This window comes from Plecotus auritus, assembly GCF_963455305.1.
Source record: "Plecotus auritus genome assembly, chromosome: 4".
Lineage (NCBI taxonomy): Eukaryota > Metazoa > Chordata > Mammalia > Chiroptera > Vespertilionidae > Plecotus > Plecotus auritus.
The window spans coordinates 7,539,107-7,566,068 of record NC_137775.1 but is presented as its reverse complement, the minus strand read 5'-3'; the positions used below and the strand labels follow the sequence as shown (position 1 = coordinate 7,566,068).

At 48.9% G+C, this 26,962-nt stretch overlaps 1 protein-coding gene across 2 annotated transcripts in view; it reads right to left on the bottom strand.

The window, feature by feature from the left end:
* The window catches only part of CNKSR3 (CNKSR family member 3), a 78,014-nt gene extending 53,077 nt beyond the window's left edge, over positions 1-24,937 (bottom strand). The window contains exon 1 of one of the 2 annotated variants that reach the window (XM_080666986.1): positions 24,408-24,937. In XM_080666986.1, coding sequence (XP_080523112.1) covers positions 24,408-24,459 — 52 coding nt within the window. In that variant the 5' untranslated portion in view covers positions 24,460-24,937. Of the gene's footprint in view, positions 1-23,847; positions 23,913-24,407 lie in introns of those variants that run through there. The other variant, XM_080666987.1, reaches the window with a different exon arrangement.
* Between the last annotated feature and the right edge of the window lie 2,025 nt (positions 24,938-26,962).

The following is a 26,962-nucleotide window of genomic DNA, read 5'->3' as shown; positions in this document are numbered from 1 at the left end:
GCAGGTGAAGAGAAGAAAAATAATGTTTTAAGCCGAGACTAGGACACAAGACATATGCAGGGTAAGAAATCCTTCCTCCGGTGCCCATTCCTCTACCAGGGTGTGCGTTTCCGTCTTGTTTTCAACGTTGGGCAACTCCAAGTTTTAGAAGGGAGGGCCTCCCGGCCAGGGTAAGGATGCTGGAGTCACAGTCAGGTTTTAGCTGCGGGGATGTCAGCGAGGGCTCAGGAGGACCAGCCTGGGCCACGCCGCCCGCTGTCCCCTCCTCCAGCCCTGAAACGGAGGACCCCTTAAAAATAACAAAGGCGAACTTCAGCGGCTCCATCCCAACTCCAGCACAAAGGGAAGAGGAGGAGGGGGAAATCGTTTCCATATTTCACATAAACACACATCTGACTGCAGCCGCGAGGAATGCATGAGTCAAACCAGGGCTGACAATGATTACCGCACAGATCGAGCCCCTGAGAAAAATCCAGGCGAGAATATGCACCGTGGAACTCAGAGATGGACGCCCGGCATTTGCAGATTTCAAAATGGCATTTTTTAAAAGAACGTGTCCTTCCCCGTGGGAGTCTACATTTTTTGTTTCAAGAGGAAGCACCTGGAGGAGACTTGCAAGTGTCAAACGTGGGCCAAAGTAATTTGAGACTTTGGACTTGTAACTTACTGTAACTGTTTAGTGCAGCCGTGGGCAAACTACAGCCCGCGGGCCGGATCCGGCTGTTGTATCCGGTTCTCTTGCTCTCCCCTCCGCTCCTTTACTTTGAATTTATATTAGTTCACACGAACACTCCATCCATGCTTTTGTTCTGGCCCTCTGGTCCAGTTTAAGAACCCATTGTGGCCCTCAAGTCAAAAAGTTTGCCCACCCCTGGGACTCTAGTGCCTGTGCCACCCCCCGCCCCCAGCTCTGGTTTCATGCAGGGCAGTGATCAGGGCAGGGGGGTATGGGGGCAACTACATCACTGGACGGCTGCAACTCCAGGAGGGAAATTTTTGGAGAAGGAAACTTTCTCTTTGTTGACTGTCAGCCTCAGGAAGTTACCCCTGGTGAACAATGTTGAGCACCAAGCACCGGAACGTCTGGGGCTAGGGCCATCTCATCTCATGACAGAGGAATTCAAAAGGAAAGAGAGAAAGAAATCACAAGTACGTTTCCTGGGCCTTTCTGTATTCTGTACCACGAGCTGGGCACTCACTCCCAGTGTCTCAATCATCCTCACAATCACCAGAGGACGTCTTAGTAGCCCCATTTTGCAGATGGTGGCTCTGAACGGCTGTGTTCAAGGTCACGGCACCAGTAAGCACAGGGGTGAGGCTTTTCTGCCCCAGCTGGCTCTGCCTTCCCTCCACTACAGGTGACGCTCCCGTCCTGGAGTGTGACTTCCCCAGGAAAGTCAAGCCTCTAACTGTGTGTGTGTGTGTTGGGGGAGGGGGGGGGCGGTTCCCCAAGAGCAGGATGGAGATGGGAAACAGCTGTCTCCTCGATTTGTTCTCTGTATGATCAGATTGACCGGTGCTTCATAAATGAACAGATGCAGATGTAAACCCATGTTCACCATTGAGTGGGCATGTCCCTGTCATCCACTGCCGAAGAGGTGGCACTGCTGAACTGTAAATAGCAATTTCACATCCCACAGAAGATACACCATGTTCTTAATTTCTTTATGTCCCACAAAGCCCCGTTTCCTTGAAAGCCGGGTTACAGCGATGAACTGAGTATGTGCCATCATGTCTAGAAAGTATGATTTCTTCAGAAGGCCGTGACAGAGGCCCACATCCTCACGAAATTTGAAGGTCCTTCTAGTGCTTATTGGTTAAGAGTTAGTTCCAACATGAGACCTAAGTAACTGACCATGAACATACACCTGCCCTCTGGAATGTCCCTCTTGAAGGCAGCAGCTGGAAAGCCTATATCATAAAAGGCTAATATGCAAATAGACAGAATGATGGGACAACCGGAACAACCGAACAACCAGTCTCTATGAGGTGTGCTGACCACCAGGCAGTGTGTGCAGAGCATGGCAGGCATCGGCCGCGGCAGGATGGTGGAACAGGTGGGCAGGGGCACCAGACCAAGGCGGGGCACTGGTCGCGGTCATCAGGGCAAGCCTCTGGTGGTTACTGAAAATTATTTGCTCCCGTGTGCCACGGTCCTGCCCAGCGCTTGCACCTGCCGCCAGCGCTGGCCCCACTTGCACGCACCCGCAGCCAGCCGGGAGCCACCACTCACACCCACTGCTGGTCCCCGGTGCCAGTTCCAATCACTTGACGCCAGAAGCGTGTGCGAGCAGTGGCTGCTGGCCCTGATCGCACCTGCTGACGGCGCTGGCCCCACTCACACCTGCTGCTGGTGCAGGCCCCAATTGCTCTGCGCCTTCAGCGGGTGCGAGCAGGGCAGCGGCAGGAGAGAGGCTGCCAGCAGATAGGGGATCGGGGCTGCAGCAGGAGGGGCCAAGACCCGCCCCTGTACCTACCGCAGCCTGGTGGCCCACAGTTCCTTTCAAGGTGCACGAATTCACTGTGCACTGGGCCCTTAGTTGAAATATAAGAAACGTGTTGCCTTCAAGAATGGAGATTAGGAAAACCAGCCCATATTGCCATGTGTCCTTCATGATTACATCATTTTTAAGCTTTTATAATTGTATGCATGCCTGCGTTTTTTTAATATATTTTTATTGACCAGAGAGGAAGGGATATTGATTTCAGAGAGAGAGAGAAACATCAACGATGAGGAAGAATCATTGATCGGCTTCCTCCTGCACGCCCCACCCGGGATCGAGCCTGCAACCCGGGCATGTGCCCTGACCAGGAATCAAACTGTGACCTCCTGGTTCAGAGGTCGACGCTCAACCACAGAGCCATCCTGTGCTATTTTTAAAGGTGAATTGAAGACCAGGCTCTGATGGCTTTGAGAGCACTGCAGAAAAAGAATGGCGGCAGGTGGCTGGCAAATTGTCAAGCGTGAAGGCGCCTGCCCCCTTTGTCTAAACAACAAGCACTGAGGTCAGGATGACAGCATTCCAGCAGCGACCGCTGCTCCTGGGACAATGGCTATTGCCCTTCGGGGAGCCGCCCCCAATGCCCATGGGCTATGGGGGTCCGGCAAACTCAAATGTACAAGGCAATTTTACCAAGTTGTCCTCAAATACTTCCCATGGTGTCAGCAGCCATAGATATCATCAAAGGACAGACCTGACCCATTTCCTCTTCCAAAGGGTTTCCCTTATCAATTCTGGGTCCCACTTCCCAACATAAAAATTCCTTTGGGTCAAAAATTGATCTCTTAGGCTTTGCAAAATTACGAAGCAAGCTTTGGAGAAAGATACAAGTCCCACATTCTCCCTATGTCGCAGTCAGAGTTCTCACGATTGTCTATGGGGCCACCTCTCACTTTGATATGATCCTGGCATAAGAAAAGGCTAAATATTTGTCGAAGCAGAACTGAGTAATAAACTCTCCGAGCAAGAGATCAGTCCTCTCTCGTCAGGCTGACCCGAGATGTTCTGCCAGGTGCCCGCCAGCCTGCCATAAAGCAGCCCCCGTCTGCACTCAGCACCAATGTGGACGGGCCGGGACCCGTTCCTGTTCTTAGGGGTGCTTGGATTCATCCAACCACTCCTAAATTACTGATAAAGTTAATTAAGTTGGAATGTCTAAAAATCACTTCTAAAATGTTCAAGGTTTAACTAAATGGAGTGAGGTGGAAAGATCTTTAAGATGGCATTAAATGTAAAAAAAAAGAACTATGGATCAGGTTCAAACTATGCCTGAGTCCATTTATATAAATGGAAATAATTAAATATGAATGTGAATAAACATTTATGCAAATGCCTAGCAAGGGTTCTGTTAGGTGCTCACACCCAACTCTGAAAGATGAGGAGGGTTTACCAGGGAGGGGAAAATTAGATTTTTTTTAATTATTTAGAGTTATAATGGTTCAATACTTTTAAAAATAAATTCTGTATTACTGAACAAATAAAAGTAAAACCAGCAGGCAACAGAAAGACAATGGAGAAAGGGGTAAATATATGAAAACAAATCACATCCCAGGGCCCCACAGGTTTAATCAGCGAGGACTTTCCATTAATATTCCTGAGATGAGCAAGCGGCTCCATGAGGCTGCATTTCCGCCGGCCACGTGAGAGGCAGCTGCTTCCTATCATTCCTTATCTGTTTCCTCCAAGGCCGAGAACACTGAACGGAAGTTCTGTCTGGTTCCGGAAGCCAAACCTGCAAACCTGCATCCACACCTTCGCCCCACCAGCCTCCTGAGAGGGCAGGAAGGCTCCAGACAGAACCTCTGCCTCTAGATGGCTGAGCTCCAGGCAAAGCATGATTCCTGAACCTCCTTCTCCGATCCCATCTCAGCCACGGAGCCTCCGGGCACCTGCCACACACACTCATCATGACACCAGCCCTCACAGTCAAAGACTTTTCACAGTAGCCCAGCAAGAAAGGAGAGGATTGCGGGTGAACTTTCGGAGCCTCTTCCGATCCGAGGAAGGCTGGGAGGGTGGACAATGTGAATACGACCTAGTGATGTCTGCCACTAGCCGTGATCCCATTACCAGCTTCCCCTCCAGCCCTGCCAGTGGACTGTTGGGTTTCCTAAATCTCTTCACCTAGAAGGCCCCACCCTCAACCCCGTTCTTTATCCTTTAAAACCATCCTCACACAACTGACCCTAAGCTAAGCTACACGCCACACACACACACACACACACACACACACACACACACACACACACACAGCATTCCCTGCTCCTCTGAACACCTCCTGGACCTGCAGACATGTCCATTATGGAACGTGCCATACCCCATTGTGTAATAATTCATGTTGGCACCTCCCTGCTAGACTGAGAGCTCCTGATCACCAGACCGCAAAAGCTGACACTGCATCTAGTGTATCGATAGTTAACAGAATTATGGATCTGGGCGCCCATGCTACTGCTGGTGGGTGGGACCTACAAGGCCATAAATTATATAGGATTTGGGGGTGGGGGCCATTAGGGTAAGGTTGGGAAAATAGGGTGATCAGAATCATTTGGAACTGGGAATCCGGCGAATTCAGTTCCAATCTAGCTCCTGCCACTACATCTCAGCCATGAGAATCTCTGGGCCAGTTTCTTTATAAAATGGAACAATTTATTCATACAAAGTGTACATACTGGGACTTTATGATCTAGGGCAGTGGTTGGCAAACTCATTAGTCAACAGAGCCAAATATCAACAGTACAACGATTGAAATTTCTTTTGAGAGCCAAATTTCTTAAACTTAAACTTCTTCTAACGCCACTTCTTCAAAATAGACTCGCCCAGGCCGTGGTATTTTGTGGAAGAGCCACACTCAAGGGGCCAAAGAGCCGCATGTGGCTCGCGAGCCGCAGTTTGCCGACCACTGATCTAGGGTTATCACCAACCCTCAAAGTTCTACTTAGTGAGGAAAAAATCATGGAACTCACAGTGCTGGAACCACAGTCCCAGGAGGGGACAAGAAATATCCCCATTTTCCTCATACACAGGCCATCTTCCGTTCACAAACCTATCCAGGATTAGCACCTTGGCACCGCCGAAGACCTCATAGTTCTGCACTATAAGGATCCTCCTGGTCTCCCTGACCTCAAACCTAACATGATTTCCCCCCTTTTACCTTCCCCCAAATAAAATGAGAAAAAATATGAAAATGAAAATAAACTGCTGTTATCTTAATGGAGGCAAAGGCCTCTGTGCAAATTTAAGCCGCCAAGGACATGGAGAGCAAACCCAGGGTCTCCCAGGCTTGCAAACAGAGCGTGAATCAGCCACCCAGGCCAAGGCTGGCGGCTGTTCCTGGCCTGGCTGTTCCAGGCTGTGCAGGGGGGTCAGCTTGACTCATCAGCCCCACTTTCTTAGAAAGCTCAATGGCCAGTTCCCCGGAAGACAGAACTGCCAGTGAGCTTGGATATTAACTCTCTCCTATGGAAATGTCCATGGATTTTTGCAGCTTTTAAATTCCGTGCACAAGTTTGGAAATAAATAGCATCTAAAATTACTGTGCATTAAACCATTCATTACGGATCTACACAGAGTTCTAAAGCTACAATATTGTTGAGGGGAAGGTGTAGATATCTGACAAATATATATATTTTTAAGGTAAGACATAAACATAAAACAATTAGGCAAATGCATTAAGTTGGAAGTTGATCTAGAACAGCGATTTTCAACCTGAGTGTCATAACACACGGCTGTGCCACAGGAATTTTTAAAACATGCAATGTACCCTGGCCGGGTGGCGAGTTAGTTGGCGCATCGTCCTGTACACCAAAAGGTTGCCAGTTCAATTCCTGGTTGGGGCATATACCTAAGTTTTGGGTTACATCCCTGGTCAGGGCACAAACCAGAGGCAAATGGTCAATGTTTCTCTCTCTCTCTCTCTTTCCCTTCCTCTCTCTCTAAAATCAATAAACATATCCTTGGGTGAAGATAAAATAAAGCACTACCTGACTATTTAGTCAGGGGCACTGACCTCTTCCCTCTTAGGCTGTCAAATAAAAAAATGACAACAGCCAACACAACAATAACCATCCAGTGTGAATGAACCAAAATTAGACCTTTTCGTTTATCAAATCTACAAAAACTCCATTTTCTGGTGTCCTGTAGAATTTTAGAAATGAGTTTACGTGCGCCAAGAGATGAGAAAGGTTGAAAATCACTGATCTAGAAGCAAGTTTCTCAAGGGGGAAATGGTGTTCTTCGGCTAATACAGATTTATCCAGTTTGAAGGCAACTTCTCTATACCAGTCATTGCTGCAATCCCTGTTCAGGAAGCAGGCACACACGGACTAAGGTACACAAACGCCCCCCAAACCTCGGTCAGCGGTGCCAAGGTGCCTCATAGTCTATTCCATCTATAGAAAAGCAAATCAGGTAAATCCTTAAGCTTTTTCTTTAACTCCCTACTCCTCCCAAAGCAAACAGCAGGTGTGAGTCTTGCTCATAACCCAGGTCCACGGCGAGCACTGACAGCAGGTTTCACATCACTCCAGGTGCCCGCCTGCACAGGTGCCCGCCTGCACGGGTGCCTCTTCAAGACGTGTGGGGATCATTCTTTCTCCCCTCTGCACCTGTCACCTAAAAGTCCTTTGAGAAGTTTGCGACATTCTGAGATTTTGAAACTGAGGGAAGCCACTCTGGTAAGCGAAGCACAGAAATAATCCCCGTTCTGAGAGCTATTCCCACAGTCCGCACAGAAGCAGATCTTACGAAAGAACTTTTGGCTCCAAGAAGAAACCGGGCGGGTTTCCTTAATTGGGCTTGGCGAGAAGGAGCGCCTTCCGTGTGGGGCCACGGGCCAGATGATGACAGAGGACTCTTAGTCAGTGGAATATGTACTACACCGTGGACACACCCAAGGACGACGGCCACACTCACTAGTTATCAACGGCCCCAGTAAGGCAGGAAATGTAGCAAGTCGTGAAACACTAATCGTGATAAAGCAAGAAATGTGAACGTCAAGAGCCTGAGTTGGTGACAACCTTCCTCTTGACTTTACAGATCACTACTGGCATCTGTCAGGAATCCGAACACTACCTTAGGGGCAGAACCAGGAGAGAGGTTTAAGAAATCATCCGCATCTTGAAGCTTAAGGGATGGAACTGGCATCTCTTTTCAAAGTCACTTGTTATCAGCATACTCCCCGAAGGGGATGTGACCCAGTCTTCTCTTGACCATGCTTCTCACCAACTTGTAATTTACCAATTGGAAAGGGCAGGGCATCTTTGTTTAATTTGAAATGATGCTGTTGGAAATGTGAATTTTCTCACCCATGATATCCCCATAGTCTATGCAACAAAACAGTAGCTAGAGTTTTATTAAGCACTGACATGTATTGTGGTAAATATTTCACCAGTATTCTCTCACTTCATCCTCAACATAAACCCTGAAGGTTTAGAACTAGTATGGCCCCAAATTTGAAAATAAGCTAGTTGGCTAAACAATGCACACATATTGGCCAACATCACACATCTATAAAGATGACAAAGAATCCAAACTTAGGCAACCAACCCTTGTCTTAACCACCGTGTATACTATAGTGGCCACAAATGTTTAAATATATTTTTTATTGATTTTTTACAGAGAGGAAGGGAGGGGGGATAGAGAGTTAGAAACAACGATGAGAGCACAAATGTTTAGAATGAGGAATGGGCCGGCCGGCATGGCTCAGTGGTTGAGCGTCGACCTATGAACCAGGAGGTCACCAGTTTGATTCCTGGTCAGGGCACATGCCCAGGTTGTGGGCTTGATCCCCAGTGTGGGGCGGGCAGAAGACACCCAATCAATGATTCCCTCTCATCATTGATGTTTCTGTCTCTCTCTTCCTCTTCCTTCCTCTCTGAAATCAATAAAGATATATTGAAAAATAAATAGAATGAGGAATGGCCCACACACACAGAGTATATGAGAGGGAGGGGGGGAGAGGGGGAAAGAGAGAGAGAGGTTATGAATGCAAAATCCTTAAGAGTAAAACAGTTATCCTCCACCCAGGCAATTAACTACAAGCATATACTCCTCCCTTCATCAGAGCAGACACATTCCCCTGAGAGCCCCATTTCACCTTCCTGCCCATCAAGTGTTACTTTATTGCACAGCCCAAACCTAATTTGAGTAGTTACACAGACACCATCCCCGACCATCACAAATGCAAATGTTCATCCTATCATTTGGCTATGGGATGAAGATGCTGTTTTTAAAAAGAAATGAAAAGTTTACATGGAACAACAACAAAAAAAGAGCTCTGGCCCTGGCCAGTTTGGCTCAGTGGACAGAGCATCGGCCTGCGGACTGAAGGGTCTGGGTTCGATTCTGGTCAAGGGCATATGCCCAGGTTGTGGGCTTGATCCCAAGTAGGGGGTGTGCAGGAGGCAGCCGATCGGTGATTCTCTCTCATCATTGATGTTTCACTCTCTCCCTTTCTCTTCCTTTCTGAAATCAATAAAAATATACATATTTTTTTAAAAAAGCCCTGTTCCTTACATCTCATTGCAATATGTCACTTTCATTATAACTTTGGACTTGTAAAAAGCAAGTAAAACCAACAATTACAGCCATAAGATCTACCATATGCAGTCTGCTTTTATAAGAAAAAATAGTTTTATGGTTTTTTTATAACATTACAGTTACATGGTTATCTCCAGAGATGATAATTACCTACCTTAACCCACAAGATTGTTTTCAGATCTTCTCGTGACATTTAAAGTCATTGTAAACGATTGGGTTCCCTGCTCTTATCACTTCCAGGAAGTCTCCCCCACTTGCATTTAATACGACAGATTTTTCTTAGATCCTTAGATTTCTCCCTGAATTCCTAAGATGGCTTATAGGCATTTAGGCTTCTTTTTCCCTGTGTACTAGTCTTAGACGATGATCTGTTGCTGTTTGGTTCATTAGAACACGATTTTAGGGGATGGAATCTCTACAGCAGAACTGGGACCATGACATTTGATCTCAAGTTAAAGCAAATTTTAAAGTCAGAAAATAGTAAAATATAAAAATAAAAAGATACCAATGTACATGCTATTTTAATACAATATGTTTGCCGTATCCCTTCTGGTGCTTTTTAAGAAAAGATGAAAGTAAATAAAAGCACCCTCGGGGTGTGAAACAAGCCCACTAGTGCAAACAGAAATTATAAAACAGAATTGCTACAATATACAGAGAAGGATGTTCAATTGATTAAAGTAATCGCTATAAATGTCCCCCAAGGGATCACATACTCCCAAACCATTGTGGGGGGCGGGGGGAGGAGGCATGAGGAAAGAAAAACTGGCCGTTTTTTAAATGGTAACTATTAAAAACTAAAATTCTACCTTGTTCCATTATTTTAGATGCCACATTCCAGGGAGCTGTAACGTGGACTGCTGGAGACAGAAGCTTTCCCAGCGCGTGCGCGTGTGCGTGCGTGCGTGCGTGCGTGCGTGCGTGTGTGTGTGTGTGTGTGTGTGTTTAAGCCGGGAATGATGTGGCAACGTCCACCACCCACAAAGGGCTGGGAAACAATGCCAGTGAGGGAGAGGGCAGCCACGCCCTGCAGAGGGGGTGCGCATTTCGCTGGTTTCCATCCGACCATAATCAAGCCCATTAGTTTTAAGTATAATCTGTGTGTTCTCTCAGAGTTCAGGACCTCAGAAATGAATGCCCACGTGGCTGCTTCCGGAGCTGGTAGAGCAAGTAGGATTCATCTGGGCCTGGGTCAAAAATGCCCATGTGTTTTCAGGAATTGCGTATGAACTGCACCAAGCTAAAAGCACAAACGCCGGAGGGGGAGGGGGCAATATGTCTTACAAGCTTGGACATGCATGTGAAGTTGGGGCTGGGAAAGCCTTCCTAACCCTGGCATGGTAATTCTGCCCACTTCTAACCAATACATTTCTACACATGCGATGCTCCACTCTGGCTCACCCCACTGAGTGAAGGCTCTCAGCACAGGAAGACAACATTCCAGCTGAGCTAGAAACAGTGATTAATCATTAATCAGCCACCGGCTGCAGATTACAGGTGATAACACACAGAACACCCACAGCTCAAGGTGTGACCTCCAGGCACACCCCGCGACACTCCCTTCCTCTGTCCCGGCTGTTCCGCTCCATCCCTCACTGCCCACTCCCTCCCCCACTGCCAGGCAGCCTGACTCCCATCTCCTTTTTGATTCAAGTCCCTGTTTCAGTAGTTCCTTCTTTTTCTAATGAAGTTTTTATGTTTCCTGATGCGGGAAGTCCAATCAGTGTCACGTTTCACAGATCAAAGGAAACAAATTCTCAGGAAGTCAGGTTAACTTTTGCACAGAGTCTTCCACTGACACGTCTCCTTGAGATTCAGAGGTGCCCCTGCCTACGAGTGACTAGTTCACTCGGGGTCTAAGACCCAGGGCAATGCAATGTTCCATAAAGAGAGGCACTCTGGCCTCCGCCCCCCTCCCCACTCCTCCAGCCTCCTCTCTGTCCACTTCACCTCACGGCAGATTTAGCACCATCAGGTTTGTTCGGTTGCTCCTAAATGCCATGCTCTCCCTTGCCTGCCAGTTTTCTGACAACTATTTTATTTCCCCCGCTCTACACCTGACTAGCTCCTGCTCGTCCTACAGGTCTCAGTTTGGATGGCACTTCCTTCAAGAAGCCCTCCATGCCACGCTCGTTCAAATCTGAGTTAAATACTCCTCCTCTGCACTCCCAGGATGCCCTGTAGCTTAAATGACTGTGGCCTTGTCGGTGCACTCCCCTCGACAGAAGGCACAGGGACCCTTCCGTGCACTGCACCTGGAAGAGACATGACAAGTGACAGGTGCTCAACAAACACTTTTTGATGACTTATAGTTAGAGTTGATCGGTTTCTCTCTATGTGCACCAATTTTCCTGCTAACAACTGGCTTCCACCTCTGGGCTACCGCAGACATTATTTATATGTGATTTCACGGCGCTCTAAATACTTCAGATACATCTTAACAAATAAAGTAAATCAACAGCATCCAGGAATTCTTCCAAGGTTTTGGACCCAGGCAGAACAAATCTTTTTCACCTAAATGGCTCAAGTATGGAATGTCCTGTCAGGCCCTTAAAGAGCCCTACACATCCTTAAAGAGCCCTACACAGCGCTATTCTGGTCAGGCCTTCTACTTGCTTTGGAACCCAAAGGAGGCACTAATCTCAGGGACCGGTTCCCCCACCCACACAGCAACTGCAGCCGGACTGCTTATCCCGCTAAGACTTGGGCGATGACTCCAAGATGCAGTTTGCATTTACAACACTGATCTTCGGTCCCCGTGAAAGGCTGGCCTAATCCTCTCTCGTTTGCTTTGTGTTCCGTGGCTTAGAAAGCGCTGTACAAAAAAAGTGTCTGGGTGTCATATTCTTGTATATTGCATCATTTCACACTCACGTGTGAGGACCTGAATGTCAGCTAACACTATCCTATTTTAACACGTTTCATGTGCGAAACTGCATGATATTTACACTTCATTAACATGAGACTATTCCAGTGCTGCAATGAGCGAGGGCACTCTCTAAAAAGGCTGTTTTTTTAAAAAAATATATTTTATTGATATTTTTACAGAGAGAGGAAGGGAGAGAGGGATAGAGAGCTAGAAACATTGATCGGCTGCCTCCTGCACACCCCCCACTGGGGATGTGCCCGCAACCAAGGTACATGCCCTTAACCGGAATCGAACCTGGGACCCTTCAGTCCGCAGGTCGACGGTCTATCCACTGAGCCAAACCGGTTTTGGCTAAAAAGGCTGTTTTTTTAAGGTGTTTAAACCAGGCAAGATGTTGGGACCATGCAGGATGTACCATCTCCCAACTAGAATGGCTTCTGAGGTTGGTATCGTGTGCCCACTCTTGAGCCCACAAAGCAGCTCCTCTCAGAAGTCAACACGTTTTTAATGCTACTGCCGTGCTAAGGCCCCGAGGCACAAAACCTGGACATCAGGCCCTTCTCACCGCTCCCGCATTCAGACCTGCGCGGGCTTCCGGTCTGCTCCTGGCCTTGCCTCTCTCAGCACTTCCTCCCTCCGCTCTTTCTCAAGGCCTCTGCGGTAGCTCGGGCCTCTTTAACTCCCACCGAGAGTCCACCTCAAATGCCTCCTAGAGCTGGTCTTTCAGCCTCTACTCACCCCTCCCCACTCCCCACAGTGGCTCTCAAATTGTGGTTCCCGGACCACCTGAACATTCCTGTTTTTACACTGAAGAGTAACCTGCAATGGTCTGCTGGGTTCATCAATGGAGATGTGTATTTCTGGCTCAACAATACCTACATGGAGTTACATATTGCAATTTTAGAAATAACAGAATTAGTTAAGCAGCAAAATGAAATTATTGTAATAAACAGATTTACTAAATAGTTGATGAATGACTATATAATTCATTGTATTCACATCTTATAGGTATGTTTCTCACTTGGACAATTAACATCTGATCACAGCTGTCCACAGAGAGAACTGGCCAACAGATAATTTTTGTTTTTCCTATACAAAACAAACAAAAAAAAACAACAACTATGGACAGTTTTCTAAAAACTGGAAAGTGTTACATAAAAATCCAGATTTCCAGCTTTATTCGAAAACATAAATCAGAAGAGCTAGATACCGGGAAAGATTTTAGGTGCATAGTCAGCAGAAAATGAGCAATAAATGTGTTTTTGTATTTGCCACAGTCTCCACCACTCCTTATTGCCTCACATACCCCACAGTTCGATTTCTGACATTGCCTGCCTGGCCCCTGTAGGCATCTGAGTTTGCAGCTCTTATTGCAAGTCTCAGTGCCATTCCTGGTCTTCAGCCTTTACTCCTGTAAGTATTTCTATTTATTTTAGACTGACTCCCTTCGCCTTTGTCAACTGCAGAGAGCTCCCAAACTCCATCTGCCCTGATCCCTGGTCCATGTCCTAAGACAAGAGAGCTTTTCACTTGGAGCTGTAACCTATTGGCCACTCGGAGTATTTCCCTTTTCTGCTTTTTCTTTCCCGCACTTCTCTTTGGATCTGCTTGCGTTGTTCAAAGCCAAACCTGAGTGCTAAGGGACAGAGAATTATCCACGCTCTCCAAGCGGAATGGGGAAGAGGGGTTTACACTCCGCTCCTCTGTTAGGTCTGGAAATTCCACACAAAACCTAAACAGCCCTGAAACACTCCTCTCTCCTGTGGTTCCCTGGGGCTGAGCCCTCACAGAGCAACAAGGATCCCAGGGCCTGGGGTGGAGCCCCTGAGGATAACAGCTTTAACTCTTCCCTGCCCACTCTAGGGAAGGGCACTTACAGACCTAGGTGCACTAACTCACCCACTGAAACAAACAACAACCATTCCTCCAGAAAACTTCTTCCTGACCCGTCCTTATATATTAGCTGAAAACCAACTGTAGACGGGAATTGGGGGGCGGGGCAGTCTAACCCACACCATTTGTTTTTGTACACTTCACATGCGTGGTATAGACCAGTGGCTCTACTTTTTTCCCTGGCCAGTGTGGCTCAGTGGTTCGGCATTGACCTATGAGCCAGGAGGTCACAGTTCGATGCCCAGTCAGGGCACATGCCGGAGTTGTGGCTCCATCCCCAGTTGGAGGCAGCCAATCAATGGATTCTCTCTCATCATTGATGTTTCTCCCTTTCTCTCCCTTCCTCTCTGAAAGCAACAGAGATAATATTTTTTAAATAAATGAGTAAATACGTTTTGCCCAGCACCAGAATTGCCTGGTGGTCCATGAGGTCCGAAAGGTTGGCGACCGCTGTAAAACACAGCATCCTGGGTTTGGGAGACAGCAGAGTTTCTGATTCTGTGGGTCTGGGGTGGGGCCCGGGAATTGACATGCCTAAGGTCCCCAGTAATGCTGATGCTAAAAAGGTAAGTTCAAGCACAACAATGACAAGATGTTGGGCGGCACCACATGTATGTACTGTATGTGGCTGGAAGAGGGTCTTGTGAGAATCTCAGCTGACAAATACCAGGAGGCAGGTACAACAGTCGTATGTACACTTATAGGTGCTCACTCAGTGTCCCGATTAGACAGTGCCAAAAAAGAATGAAGAATTTCTCCACCTCCAAAAGGGGTCTTTCTTTATGAATCAGCTTTTTAGAGGATTCTCCAACGTGGCCTAGGGCTGCTTGTAACCAAACCCCTTCATACCATATGTCTCTAGACGTCTCACTCGCAAGGAATATGTATGTTTTTTCAACCACTTATTACAAACCATTTAAGGCTTTGGTGTAGTCAGTCACTTTCACCAACGCTGCTCACTGGCGTGTCATCTGCTCTTGGTTAGTTTCAGACTCCAGTTGGAATCCATTTCAGACGGTGCTGACAACTCCAACAGGTGTTACATCCCTGGAAGTCTGGCCCACCCTCCACATTCAACCAGTTTTCCTCTATTGCAACGATCATACTCCAGGCAGTCCTTAAGACGTAATATAAAATGACTCTGAGAACATGAAAGACTGTTCCGTGAACACAAGTTAAAGTTGGAAACACGGAGAGACAGGCGCACGCGCACGCAGGCACGGACACATCCACGCCTAAACCCAAAAGCACTGAATTTCCCCTCCGCGGCAAATCTCTGAAAATAGGAAATAGAATGTTTCCTTTTGACTGAAAAGGTTTCTCTCAGGAAAGCATGACTCAGATGATGACAATCAGGGCCTTTGCTGATAGAGGACTCATGGGGGTTTTCCTCTGGGACACATTACCCATAAGGTGGGGGCGGGAACGGGTTTGCAGGGTGAAAGCTTCCAGGTTTACCCAAGCCTGCCTACCTTCAATCCCTGCCCCCTCCTCCTCCCTTACTGCGAAGTGATGCATTGTTTAAAAATGTGTTCAACTCTTACCTGTTGAAAATTTCTCAAAATACCATCTATTCAACCGAAAGTATGGTGGCTCTATTTTCTAAAGCAAAATTATGACAGTCTGCCCAGCCGGCATGGCTCAGTGGTTGAGTGTTGACCTATGAACAAGGGGGTCATGGTTCGATTCCCGGTCAGGGCACATGCCTGGGTTGTGGGCTCAATCCCCAGTAGGAGGTGTACAGGAGGCGGCCAATCAATGATTTTCTCTCATCATTGATGTTTCTATCTCTGTCTCTCCCTCTCTTTTCCACTGTGAAATCGATATATATATTTAAATGAAGACAGTCTGTCAGTGGAGCCAAATATTTAAAATCAGATCTCTCTACCACTTCCTTTGATTCCAACATTTTTTACGTGTTCATATAGAAAAAGCTCTCTTATTTTTCCAAATGACTGATCTGCATTCTAAGGAACTGTTTTGCTCTAATAAACACAACTGCATTTGCCCTTGTGATCCCCAGGTTAAAAAAACTGTTCAATCAGCCATTTGATGTCAAAGAAAACAAACTAGGCTAAGTCCACTTTCACAAAAACCCCATTCATAGATGAATAAACAGCTTCGGAAACTGTAGCTCCCGGCAAAATGTGCCAGCAAAGAACAAGGACGTGAACAAAGCATGTGAATGCGAAAAGACAGATTTGCTGCTCTCTATTTCCAGTGCCCAGAGAGGCATCAGGATGCGGGGAGCGCAGAGAGCTCTCCTAACACTGGCAGGGGAAGAAAATATTTATATAGCGATCGATCACTCCCAATTTCAAATATAATTTTAAAATTGCTGGGATGAGAAACTATCGATGAACCAACTGTACCTAAACCTTGGATTCTCAAATGCTGGAGCCACCAGGATACCACCATCTCCAGAATCCCACAATGCCTTCCACATGGGCTCCTGGATCCCTTTCTGCCCCCAAGTGCAACTCAGATCAAGTCACGCCCCTGCTTTCCAAAACAACTAGAGAAAATTGCGAAGGCCTGACCCACATAAGACCCCACATCAGCCGTGGGCAAACTACGGCCCGCTGGCCGGATCCAGCTGTTCTATCCGGTTCTCTTGCTCTCCCCTCCACTCCTTTACTTTGAATTTATATTAGTTCACACAAACACTCCATCCATGCTTTTGTTCCGGCCCTCCGGTCCAGTTTAAGAACCCATTGTGGCCCTCGAGTCAAAAAGTTTGCCCACCCCTGCCCTACATGATAAGGCCCTGACCCAGATAAGACTCTACATGACCCTCTGTGTGTGTCTCCAACCCCACCACCACCCCCCCACCCACCATCCTCACTCTCCATGACTCCCCCACTTCCTTTCCTCCAACACTCCACGCTCCTTCACACCTCAGGGCCTTGGCACTCCCCGCTTTTCTGCCTACAGTGCTTTCCCCCCTGATTTTCCCACGGCCGCTTCCTTCTTGTCATCATGCCTCCATGTCACCTTCTCAGAGGGGCATGCCCGAGGACACCATCCAAAAAAGTCTCCCTCGTCCCAGTCACTCGCCTTCACGTCTCTGCTCTCCTTTGAGTTTGTCAACAGCTGGTATATTTTCTTGCTCATTTGCTTTGTTGTGTTGTTGTTGTTGTTGTTGTTTCCCAGCTACCACGTAACAGCAGGGACCAGCTGGACCCCTGCACGTGGAACAGTACCTGGGCTCAGTAGGACCTCAGGGATTGAGTGAACGATACCCTTGGTTCACTACAGGGGGGAAGCTGTCATCAACGTAAGCGTTCCTCTCAAGCCTTTTCCCAGGGAGCTAGCACTAAACCTTCCTGTGGCCCCACCTTCCTAAGACATACAAGGTCCTCAAGCAAAGTAGCAAACAACAAGAAGACAGAAGATGGGAGTTGATTTAACTTACCGCCCATACACCAACAGAAGGGAGGATGGAACTGTCATACATTTTTAGGAAGCCTGTGAAAGGTGACACTCAGATGCTGCTGCTGCGTTATGCAAAGTGCTGTCCCCATATTACCTCTCTTCTATATATATATATATATATATATATATATATATATATATATATATTTTATTGATTTTTTACAGAGAGGAAAGGAGAGGGATAGTGAGCTAGAAACATCGATGAGAGAGAAACATCGATCAGCTGCCTCCTGCACACCTCCCACTGGGGATGTGCCCGCAACCAAGGTACATGCCCTTGACCGGAATCGAACCCGGGGCCCCTTGAGTCCGCAGGCCGATGCTCTATCCACTGAGCCAAACCGGTTTCGGCCCCATATTACCTCTCTTAAGTCTAACTAAAGCCCTGTGGGCTGGTTATTATCAGGCCAGTTTTCCAGAGGAGGAGCCCTAGGAAGGCTTGGAGGAGATAATTTACTTGCCTAAGCTTCCGAACCAGCTAATGCCAGATAGAGCATTTGAATCCAGTTCCACTGTATTTCAGAGCCTACGTTTTGTTCACTATTAGTGCCTGACAGTCTCTCCGAAGGCAGCTAAAGTGAAGAAGCTGTGAGAATCAAAGGCAAGGGGGAAATGGGGCCATAAAAGTTGCAGATGTGGCTCAAGAAAGTTAAATGTATTATGTGAGTGCGTGCGTGCGTGTGCGTGTGTGTGTGTGTGTGTGTGTGTGTGTGTGTGTGTATGGTTCCACCAACCAGAAATGTTCATTGTAACAGACAAAAAATTTGTAATAAAACACTCTCAATAACAATGATCCATTTCATTACTGAGCTGCATTCTATAACAATATAACACAACCAACTCCCACAAAAACAAGTTAACTGGCAGGATCGCAAATGCAAAATGGTCAGATCCCAAATATGTAGAGAATTTTTTTAAAAAAATCCCTGCCTAAGCTGTGGAATTTTAAAAGAAGAAATTAAAAAGAAAACTTAAGAAAAAGTATGCGTCCCAGGAGTGTAAATCCTAAGGGGTCACCAGGAAACACAAAAGTCAGGAGATCTTTGAAGCCGCCCCTTCCCCACCCTTGGTGCCTGGAGGAGAACTGAGGGCAGCCACCTCGGCCAGAGGAAGCAGGCCGGACGGACAACAGGACAGCAGCCTCGTCTGGCCCAGCTCCTGGCTTAACATCCGAAAGCCTTCGTTTCCTCGCCTGCAGTGGCGATGTGCCTTCGCTGTGCACCCCTTGGGCTTGGGAGAAGCTGAATGGGAACAAATACGGGAAAACTCGGCAAGGGTCATGAAAGCCACACTAGCTCTCTTCATCAAAGCCTAGAGCAGGGGTGGGCAAACTTTTTGACTCGAGGACCACCATGGGTTCTTAAACTGGACTGGAGGGCCGGAACAAAAGCATGGATGGAGTGTGTGTGTGAACTAATATAAATTCAAAGTAAAGGAGCAGAGGGGAGAGCAAGAGAACCCTCCGCTCTTTCGGCTCCGCGGGCCGGATAGAACAGCCGAACGGGCCGGATCCGGCCCGCGGGCCGTAGTTTGCCCACGGCTGGACTAGAGCATGGCTACCCCATGATGAAAACTCCAGAAACAGAGGAGAGCCGGAAAGCAAGCTGAGAGAGAACATGAACATCCCGGAGCTAGAAGGGTCACACATGGAGGCAGTGACACGGAAGAGGTGAGCGGGAAAGAGAGGCCCCCACGGCTCTACGCGATGATGTGAACCCGGAGAGAGGCGTGGGGGGAGCCCGGGCACAGAGGGGTCACCTCCCCATCTCCAAGGACACAGAACTGAGACACCGGCTCGGTACAACCCAGACTTTCCTGGTTGTTTATTCCCCAAAGGACATTCAGTGTCATTTTCCATCAACAACGACATCGCCCCCCAGAATCAGCTAAGTGTGGTGTACACCACGCAGCGACAGATGACCAGAGAGTGTGACTGGCCAACAGAGGATCCTGAGAACAAATTTCAACCACCGTGTCCACCGGCCACTCCGCAACGCCCTTCTTACTACTTGTCTTAAAAAAAAAAAAAAAAGCAATGAGGAGAACTCTTCAAATCCCAAGAAACAGGCAAGAAGGCTCAGAGGAACTATCTCACCGAGTCGCTGAGAATATCCTGAGGCTGTTGCAAGGCGGTGCTTATAAATGTGCGTGTGCGTGCGTGTATGCGTGTGTGTGTGCGTGTGCGTGTGTGTGTGTGGTTCCCTGGTGATCCCTCTCGAACCCGAAGACCATCTTTTGCTTTCATTAGTGGCCACGTCAAGCATCGCTGGAGAACTTAAATAAGGGAGGTTGAGCCCATGTCAGATGGGGCAGAGGACCCGCCAGTGAAGTGTGAGACGTGTTCGGCCGCGTGCTGAAGCGGTGTGTCTCGAACTGCAACGAGCACACGGATCGCCGGGATCTGGTGAGCATGCAGGCTCGGATGCACTGGCCTGCGATTCTGCGTCTCCAGCAATCCTCCAGGGGACGCAGGTGCCCAGCCATGGACCAGGTGCCCAATGGGTTGCTGTCAACAGAGAGAGTCAGTCCTAAGGCTACGCTCACTGGAAGTCCAGTGACTATAAGAAAAAAAAGTTGAGTGCTGGCCCGTGTGGCTCAGTGGAATGAGCATCGTCCCATTCACCAAGAGGTCGCTGGTTCAATTCCTGGTGAGGGCACATGCCCGGGTTGCAGGCTCCACCCTCAGGAGGGGGCATGCAGGAAGCAGTCAATCCATGTTTCGCTCTCATCGATGTTTCTCTCTCTCCCTTTCCCTTCCTCTCTCTCTCTAAAAAAATCAGCCTGGCCAGCGTGGCTCAGTGGCTGAGTGTTGACCTATGAACTAGGAGGTCACAGTTCAATTCCAGGTCAGGGCACATGCCCAGGTTGCAGGCTCGATCCCCAGTAGGGGGTGTGCAGAAGGCAGCCCATCAATGATTCTCTCTCATCATTGATGTTTCTCTCTCCCCCCCCCACTTCCTCTCTGAAATCAATAAAAATATATTTAAAAATAAATAAACATAAAAAAAAACAATAAAAACGTATTTTTAAAAAAGAATAAAGTTGAGAAAGTATGCTTTGCGAGTTCATGAGATTGGCGAAAGGCATCTATCACATAGCTAACCAAGACCCTTCCTGACCAGCGCAAGTCCTGGCCTGGGTCCTCTGAGGGACACGTGGCAGGGAAATCTCCTCGGCATTGACTGGTGCCCCTGATGGCAGGACTCAACCTTATGACAGACCTGGCTAAAGGGCAAAAGAGGAGAGGAAGCAATAAGAACAAGGAGTGGTGGTGTATTGAGAGCTCAGTCAGGAGTGGAACTGGGCTATGAACCAGAGTCTCATTCCAGAGCCCACACTCTCACCACTAAACTACAGGCCATGCGATGAAGTGACAAGGGGGGAGGGTATTTAAGAGCAATGGCACTTATAAATATGGGGCCCTGATCAAATTCTCTCTCTCCATCTCTCTCTCTCTCCATCTCTCTCTCTCTCTCTCTCTCTCTCTCTCTAATATGGGCACATAACAGTTCGTGCCCCTCACTGGGTTTTCTGAGGATTAAACCAAGTCTAAATAAAGCACTTCACCCAGTGTCTGACACATAATAAATGCTTCAGGGAATGTTTTCCAATTATTACGATGAAGAGAACTTTACTGAATTATTGGAAAGGCAAGGTGCCATGAACTATGAATTAATTTGATTTACAACTAGCTTTCCTGACATATACAACATATGTGGAAAAGACACACACACACACACACCGGACAACTCTCCTCCTAACACATGTATCAGTACCTCACCTCGTGGGAACCCTGAAGGTCTAGTCATCAGGAGGTGAAGATCCAGAGTCCCCTGGCCAGACCTCCCGAGAAGATGGCACAAAGCCAAACCGCCTGGGCTCAAACTCTGCTCTGTCACTTCCCAGCTACGTGACATCGGCCCAGGTACTTAACCTTTCTGTGCCTCAGCCTGCTCAACTGCAAAATGGAAATCACAGTTCCTGGCTCGAGTGGTTTTGCACATGAGATGAGTGCTCAGCCGAAACCGGTTTGGCTCAGTGGTTAGAGTGTCAGCCTGCGGACTGAAGGGTCCCAGGTTCGATTCTGGTCAAGGGCATGTACCTTGGTTGCAGGCACATCCCCAGTGGGAGGTGTGCAGGAGACAGCTGATCGATGTTTCTCTCTCATCGATGTTTCTAGCTCTCTATCCCTCTCCCTTCCTCTCTGTAAGAAATCAATAAAATATATTTAAAAAAAGATGAGTGCTCAGACCTGTGCCTGACACATTCTAATATTTAGTGAGGATATACTGTGATGATACACTGGTGGCAGTATGGCTAAGATTACTACAAGTAATAACAATCATAAAAAGCAGACGACTTAATTCATTCTGTAGACATCAACCTTCTTCCTAATGCACAGATGACTTAATTCATTCTGTAGACATCAACCTTCTTCCTAATGCACGTACCTGCCTAACGACCTCAATAGGAGCACAGGCCGCAGGCTGCAGTGGGGTTTAGATAGTTCTGAATCCAAAGCCTTCTCGGGCTCAGAACTGCCTCAGCCATGGGATCATGCGATACCAGGAGTGGCAAAGTCTACAGGAGGAGCTGCTTATCAGTAGCATGTATTTATAAAATGGGGGTTGAGTAGAGGTTGGCAAAGACAGCTAAAAATAGTCCTATACGCAAACGCATTTACATACATCAATAGTCCACTAAAAAGCCAATGCTGTCACGTCACTACCAGGAGAAACATCCAAGACACGTGCCGCGCAAGTTGGGAGCCCGTGGCCTCTTGTCATCTAAGCGTTAGCCACATACTTGCTCCTTTTACCTTCCCTAGATTCTGTCCCAGAGAGTCTGGAGGTCATTCTATAAGGTTGGACTGAAGGGTCCAAAAGGGCACAACTGTATAAAGCTGCCACGTGCTAACCACAGGTATGTAACCTAATCAGTCTCCAGTGCGCCAGGCACCCACAATCGCTCTCAGGTCAGCGGGAAACTTTCCCCGGATGAAAGCAATAGTCACCGAGTCCTAACGTCAAGGCAGCTGGACTCCAAAATCACTTTAACATGCTCTTCCTTTCAGATGCTAAACAAACACAACAGGATGTGAGTTTACACTTCTCTCCCAATCCCAAGAGGAACCAAAAAAAAAAAAAAAAGACAAATCTTGAGGGTGTGAAGATCTGACTCCATCATCTTCCTGGTTGCCTGCTAGCATTTTTCTGGCTGTCCATTATCAAGGAGGCTGGCGGCAGCTCCGGGAAGCCAGCGTGGTCAGCTGTAACCCTTCCTCTCCTGGGGAGCAGTGCTGTGCAGCAGAATGGAAGCCACAAATGGGAGCCACCTGGGTAACTGGTTAGGCGCCCCATTGAAGAAGGTAAAAATGAACAGGTGAAGTTCGTTTCAGTAATGCATTGTATTTAAGCCAATGTTTCGAAAATACTATGCCTTCAACATGTAGTAACTGTTCAGAACTGCCAACGGGATAGTCTACATGCCCATGCCATGTGCTCTTGATGATTACAGAATGTCACAACTGGGACCAGCCACATGTCAAGGGCTCAACAGCCACGTGTGGCTACCGGCTACCATATTGGATAGAACAGCTCTCAGATCCAAAGACTGCCAAAATCATCAGTTCCCTAGGCTGCCTCTAGGGCAGACTTTACAGGTAAAAGAGATGGGCCAGCTCAGTCTGGGCAGGTGGCTGGATGGGGAACAAACCCCGATTCAAAACACGCTCCGGGTATTTTAGGTTAATGGTTGGTACCCAGCACCGACAACTGCTCTTTACTTATACCCAATGGACAAGTATTTGCTGTTTTCGTCTTTGTTTTTCAGTAAGAGCCCAGGTGTTTTGGGCCGCTGGACAAAACTCTTCTCAGGGGAGAGTGTATCCCTCCCCTTTCCCACAGGAGCGGTAACGGGCAGACACCCCCACGGACGCCTCCCATACATCCCCCCCCCCCCACGTGGTCTCCATCCACCATCCACCATCCACGCTGGGCAGGAGAAATGGGATGAGGCCAAGCTGTGTCCACGACGCCCCACCTCGGTGAAGCGGCTTGGAAAGATGACCTCATCTTACCAGGTTACCACCTCACAGGCTTACTGACATGGCCAAGGGCAATAGCAGAGAGACGAGGGCTCTTAGCGAACGGCAAAGCGCTACACACTTGTAGTTATTCGTATTGAGAAAGGACATCATTCCTCGCCTGGAAGAGCAGATAGAAGAAAAAAAGCAGTGGCTTGAAGCAGAGATGCTGAGCTGGGGTGGGGGGTGGGGAGAGGAGGTAACGGGGACGGAGGAGAGCCGTAAGGGACCCATGAAAACACTGGTTGAACTTGGTTCTCTTGGAAGAGTACGGAGGCCTGAGACACCTCTATCCCCTTTTCCTCGAAATCTTGGGAAAGTCAAAAGTACGCGCAACAGCTCAGAGTGCAAGCTTCTACCCCTGTTCCATCCCCCTCACCTCCCCATCCCACCTCTGCCCCTCATCCCCAACACAGCGTAACTCGGGTGCTGGCTCCCACACATTTCTTCTTCCCAGGGTCTCACTGTGGCCTGAACGCGCAGCGCCACCGGGGTCCCGGCGCCTGCCCGCCCGGGGCAAAAGTTACCGAGTGCCGGGCAGTCTGGCTCCAGGTTTCTCGCCGGCGCGGAAGCCTCGGTGTTGGCTCCTGCGCCGCCCTCTCTCCTCCAACAAAAACAGAGGCTGCGAGCGGCGGAGCCTCCCGCCGCCTGTCCCGCCGGCCGCCAGGCCTGCGGCCGCCCGGCAGCGGCGTGGACGAGGTCCGGAGGGAGTCACCCACACAAAGGCGCCTTGTGCCTCGCGCTCCAGGACGGGCAGCGGGGACGCGGGGCACCGCACCCAGGCAGGGCGGCGAGGGCGCCCCCACGCTCACCCTCAGCGGAAGGGCCATCCCTACTCCCTGGTTTAAAGAGAGGGCTCCCCTTGGCTTGCCACGACCGTAACCCCCACGCAAGAGCTAGGGGCGCACAGGCCCCTCCGAAGAAAGAAGTTCGCATTGTCACCGCGCGGCGCTCTCCACGCATCTCGCTTGCAAGAAGGGCTGCGCACCCCCTACGCCAGCTCCCCACCCCCTACGCCAGCTCCCCGCCCGTCCTGTCCCCGTGGCTGGAGACCCCGGCCCCCCCACCCCCCACCCCGCCCGCTCACCTCTCGTCCAGTCCACCACTTGTTTGGGGCTCCACTTGGTCACGGGTTCCATGGTCAGATTCTCGCTCCCAGCGGGGCTGGAGTCGGCGGTAAAGTCCTGCTGCCCGCGTCCGCTGTCCCACTGTCCTACCAGGAGGGCGCGCCCCGCGGTGTCCCCGCGCCCCGTCAAGGCTGCATGGCCGCGGTCAGCGGGTCATCCCAGCGCGGCTCAGCCGGGCGGCGCGGCCCTCTCCCGGCCACGGGACAGACCGCGGCTGCCGCTCAAGCTGCCACCGTCCAGCCGCTCCTCCTCCTCCTCCCGCCGCGGCCCGAGCCAGACAGCCGCTGCTCCGGGCAATCGCCGCTGCGGGGACGCGGGACGGCCACCCCAGGCCGGCTGTCCTCTCCTCGGCGTGGGACCCTCCCCGGCCGGCTGCCCCCCGCCGATCCTCTGCGCCCACGGCCGGGGTTCCTTCCCGCGGTTCCCGGGCCGCGCGCTCGGCTCGGCTCCCGCTCCAGCTCCTCCTCCGCGCGGCGTGCTCTCCGGTCCCGCTCCGCGTGCGCCGCGGCCGCGAGCTTCCCGCCGCAGGTCCCACCTCCCGCGCCTCCCTCCTGGCCGCCCCGGGGCTGGGAGGCGAGCGGAGCCAGCGCTCGGGTTACAAAGTTGCAGCTCCGGTCGCAGCTCCAGGAATAAAAGAGGAGGCGGGGCCCAGCCCAGCGAAACTCGGGGGCGGGGGTGGGTCCGCCCGAAACGGGCGACTCGGGTTACTTTCCCTCTCTGAGCCCTGCGCGCACACCCCGGGCGTCCGGGGCGAACTTTCCTTTTCAGGGGGCGGATGGTAGACGTGCGTGCACCCCAAAGAGCCCGCTGGCTCGAGTGAGGCGCTGTGCTATTGGCAGCAGCACAGTCTGCCTCGGTGTAAGCAACAACACACTCAAAACAAACAAACCGAAGGAGGACTGCACGTCCCGTTCATTTTAAATGCTTTGTATCGCTATTGCTCTGCAGTGAGGCCTTCCTTGTTTTAAATGTCTTATGGTAAAATTATTTTACTTTATATTTTGAATAACATAGTGGCCATTTCAACTCACTCCTCTTTGAATGCTACTGGTTATATATTGCCGTATGATAATATTCATATTTGCAAAGTGAGCTAATGCACTTTGGATTAGTCATCCATGATGAAGGGAAGTTGTCAGCCAATCTCCCCCCACCCCCCGCAAAAAAAAGTAGCATGTGCACAATTTCAGCGACTGACATGAGGAGGGGCCTTTCACATTCATGAGTCTCAATCTGGGGCCAGAGCTACCCCTGATCGGAGGGAAAATCCAAAAGTGTAATGTTTACCTTTCCTCCTTCAAACGCCCCAACCCCCATATCTCCTCTACAGCCCCAGTGAGTTCTACCTCCTGCTCACAGAGATTCTTTGGCACTTAATGATTCTAACATTCAACTGTGGCTAATATATTTACATCCTGCGCTTGGCCACTGTTAACCCTTTGAGGGCAGACCTACCTGATACAGAGCTTTCTCTCCTTCCCCACTTCCTACCACCTAGCTGGTAGCACCTAGTACAAACCGAAAGGTGTGGCTGGTTCTTATTCATTCAATAAATACCTGTGAATGCCTCCTATGTGCCAACCACTGCTCTGGTTAAATATGTGTTGAATTAGTGTGATATGCATTGTTTACACAGGTCTGTTTGGATGCACATGCTGAAAAGATGGCCAGCAGCAAGCAGGCCTAGCAGCCGCTGTATGGTGTGGTGAGATACAATAAACAGGAAGAAGAAACATTTTTAAAAGTGAAACAGTATCAGACCCACCTTCCATGAAACTTAGCTATAGGACTGAGAAAGCACAACAACACAGGTATGCAGCTATTGAATACAATGATTTTTATTTTTTTCACCAGTTATTGGCAGACCAGGAAACTTGGCAAAGGCAATGATGAAATTCCCGGTAGAGTAGTTGTCCTTTAAAAAAAGGTGTGTTGTTTTTTTTAACTTAATAGCATCAATTGTTAGGTATCTTTATGGCAATAAGTAGGGAGAAGGATCTTGACATTTGTCATTGGATCCTGGGGGAAAAAAATAACGTTTTTAGTTACAGCAATCACTATATGTTGTGTCTTTTGATGATGATGATTAAAGTGACCACATAATTTATCTCCAAATCAAGATATTACTGAATATGAAAGAGGAATCTAGCAATACTTACTTTGGAAAAACACGAATACATTGGGCCATATGGTCCCTGTAATTATGAAGAGAGGTCAAGTGTTAATGACTTTGCCATAGAATTTTATTGGATGTCTTCACAATGTTTTCAAGTGCACTTGCATTCGTCATTACTGGAGAGTTTACAGCTAAAACTCTGATCGTCGAGCAAACGTTTGCTAAATTTCATCCCATTGGGTCAATACACTGTCTGCACTCGGGACAGAAACACGCCATAGCTCAAGAGGAAGGCCATGCTAAGATCTCTAATAGGAACACCAATTAACCACCTAAATGAATTAACGTTCTGTTTACACTTCCAGTCCTGAAGGCTAATGACTATTTAAATAAGGCCTT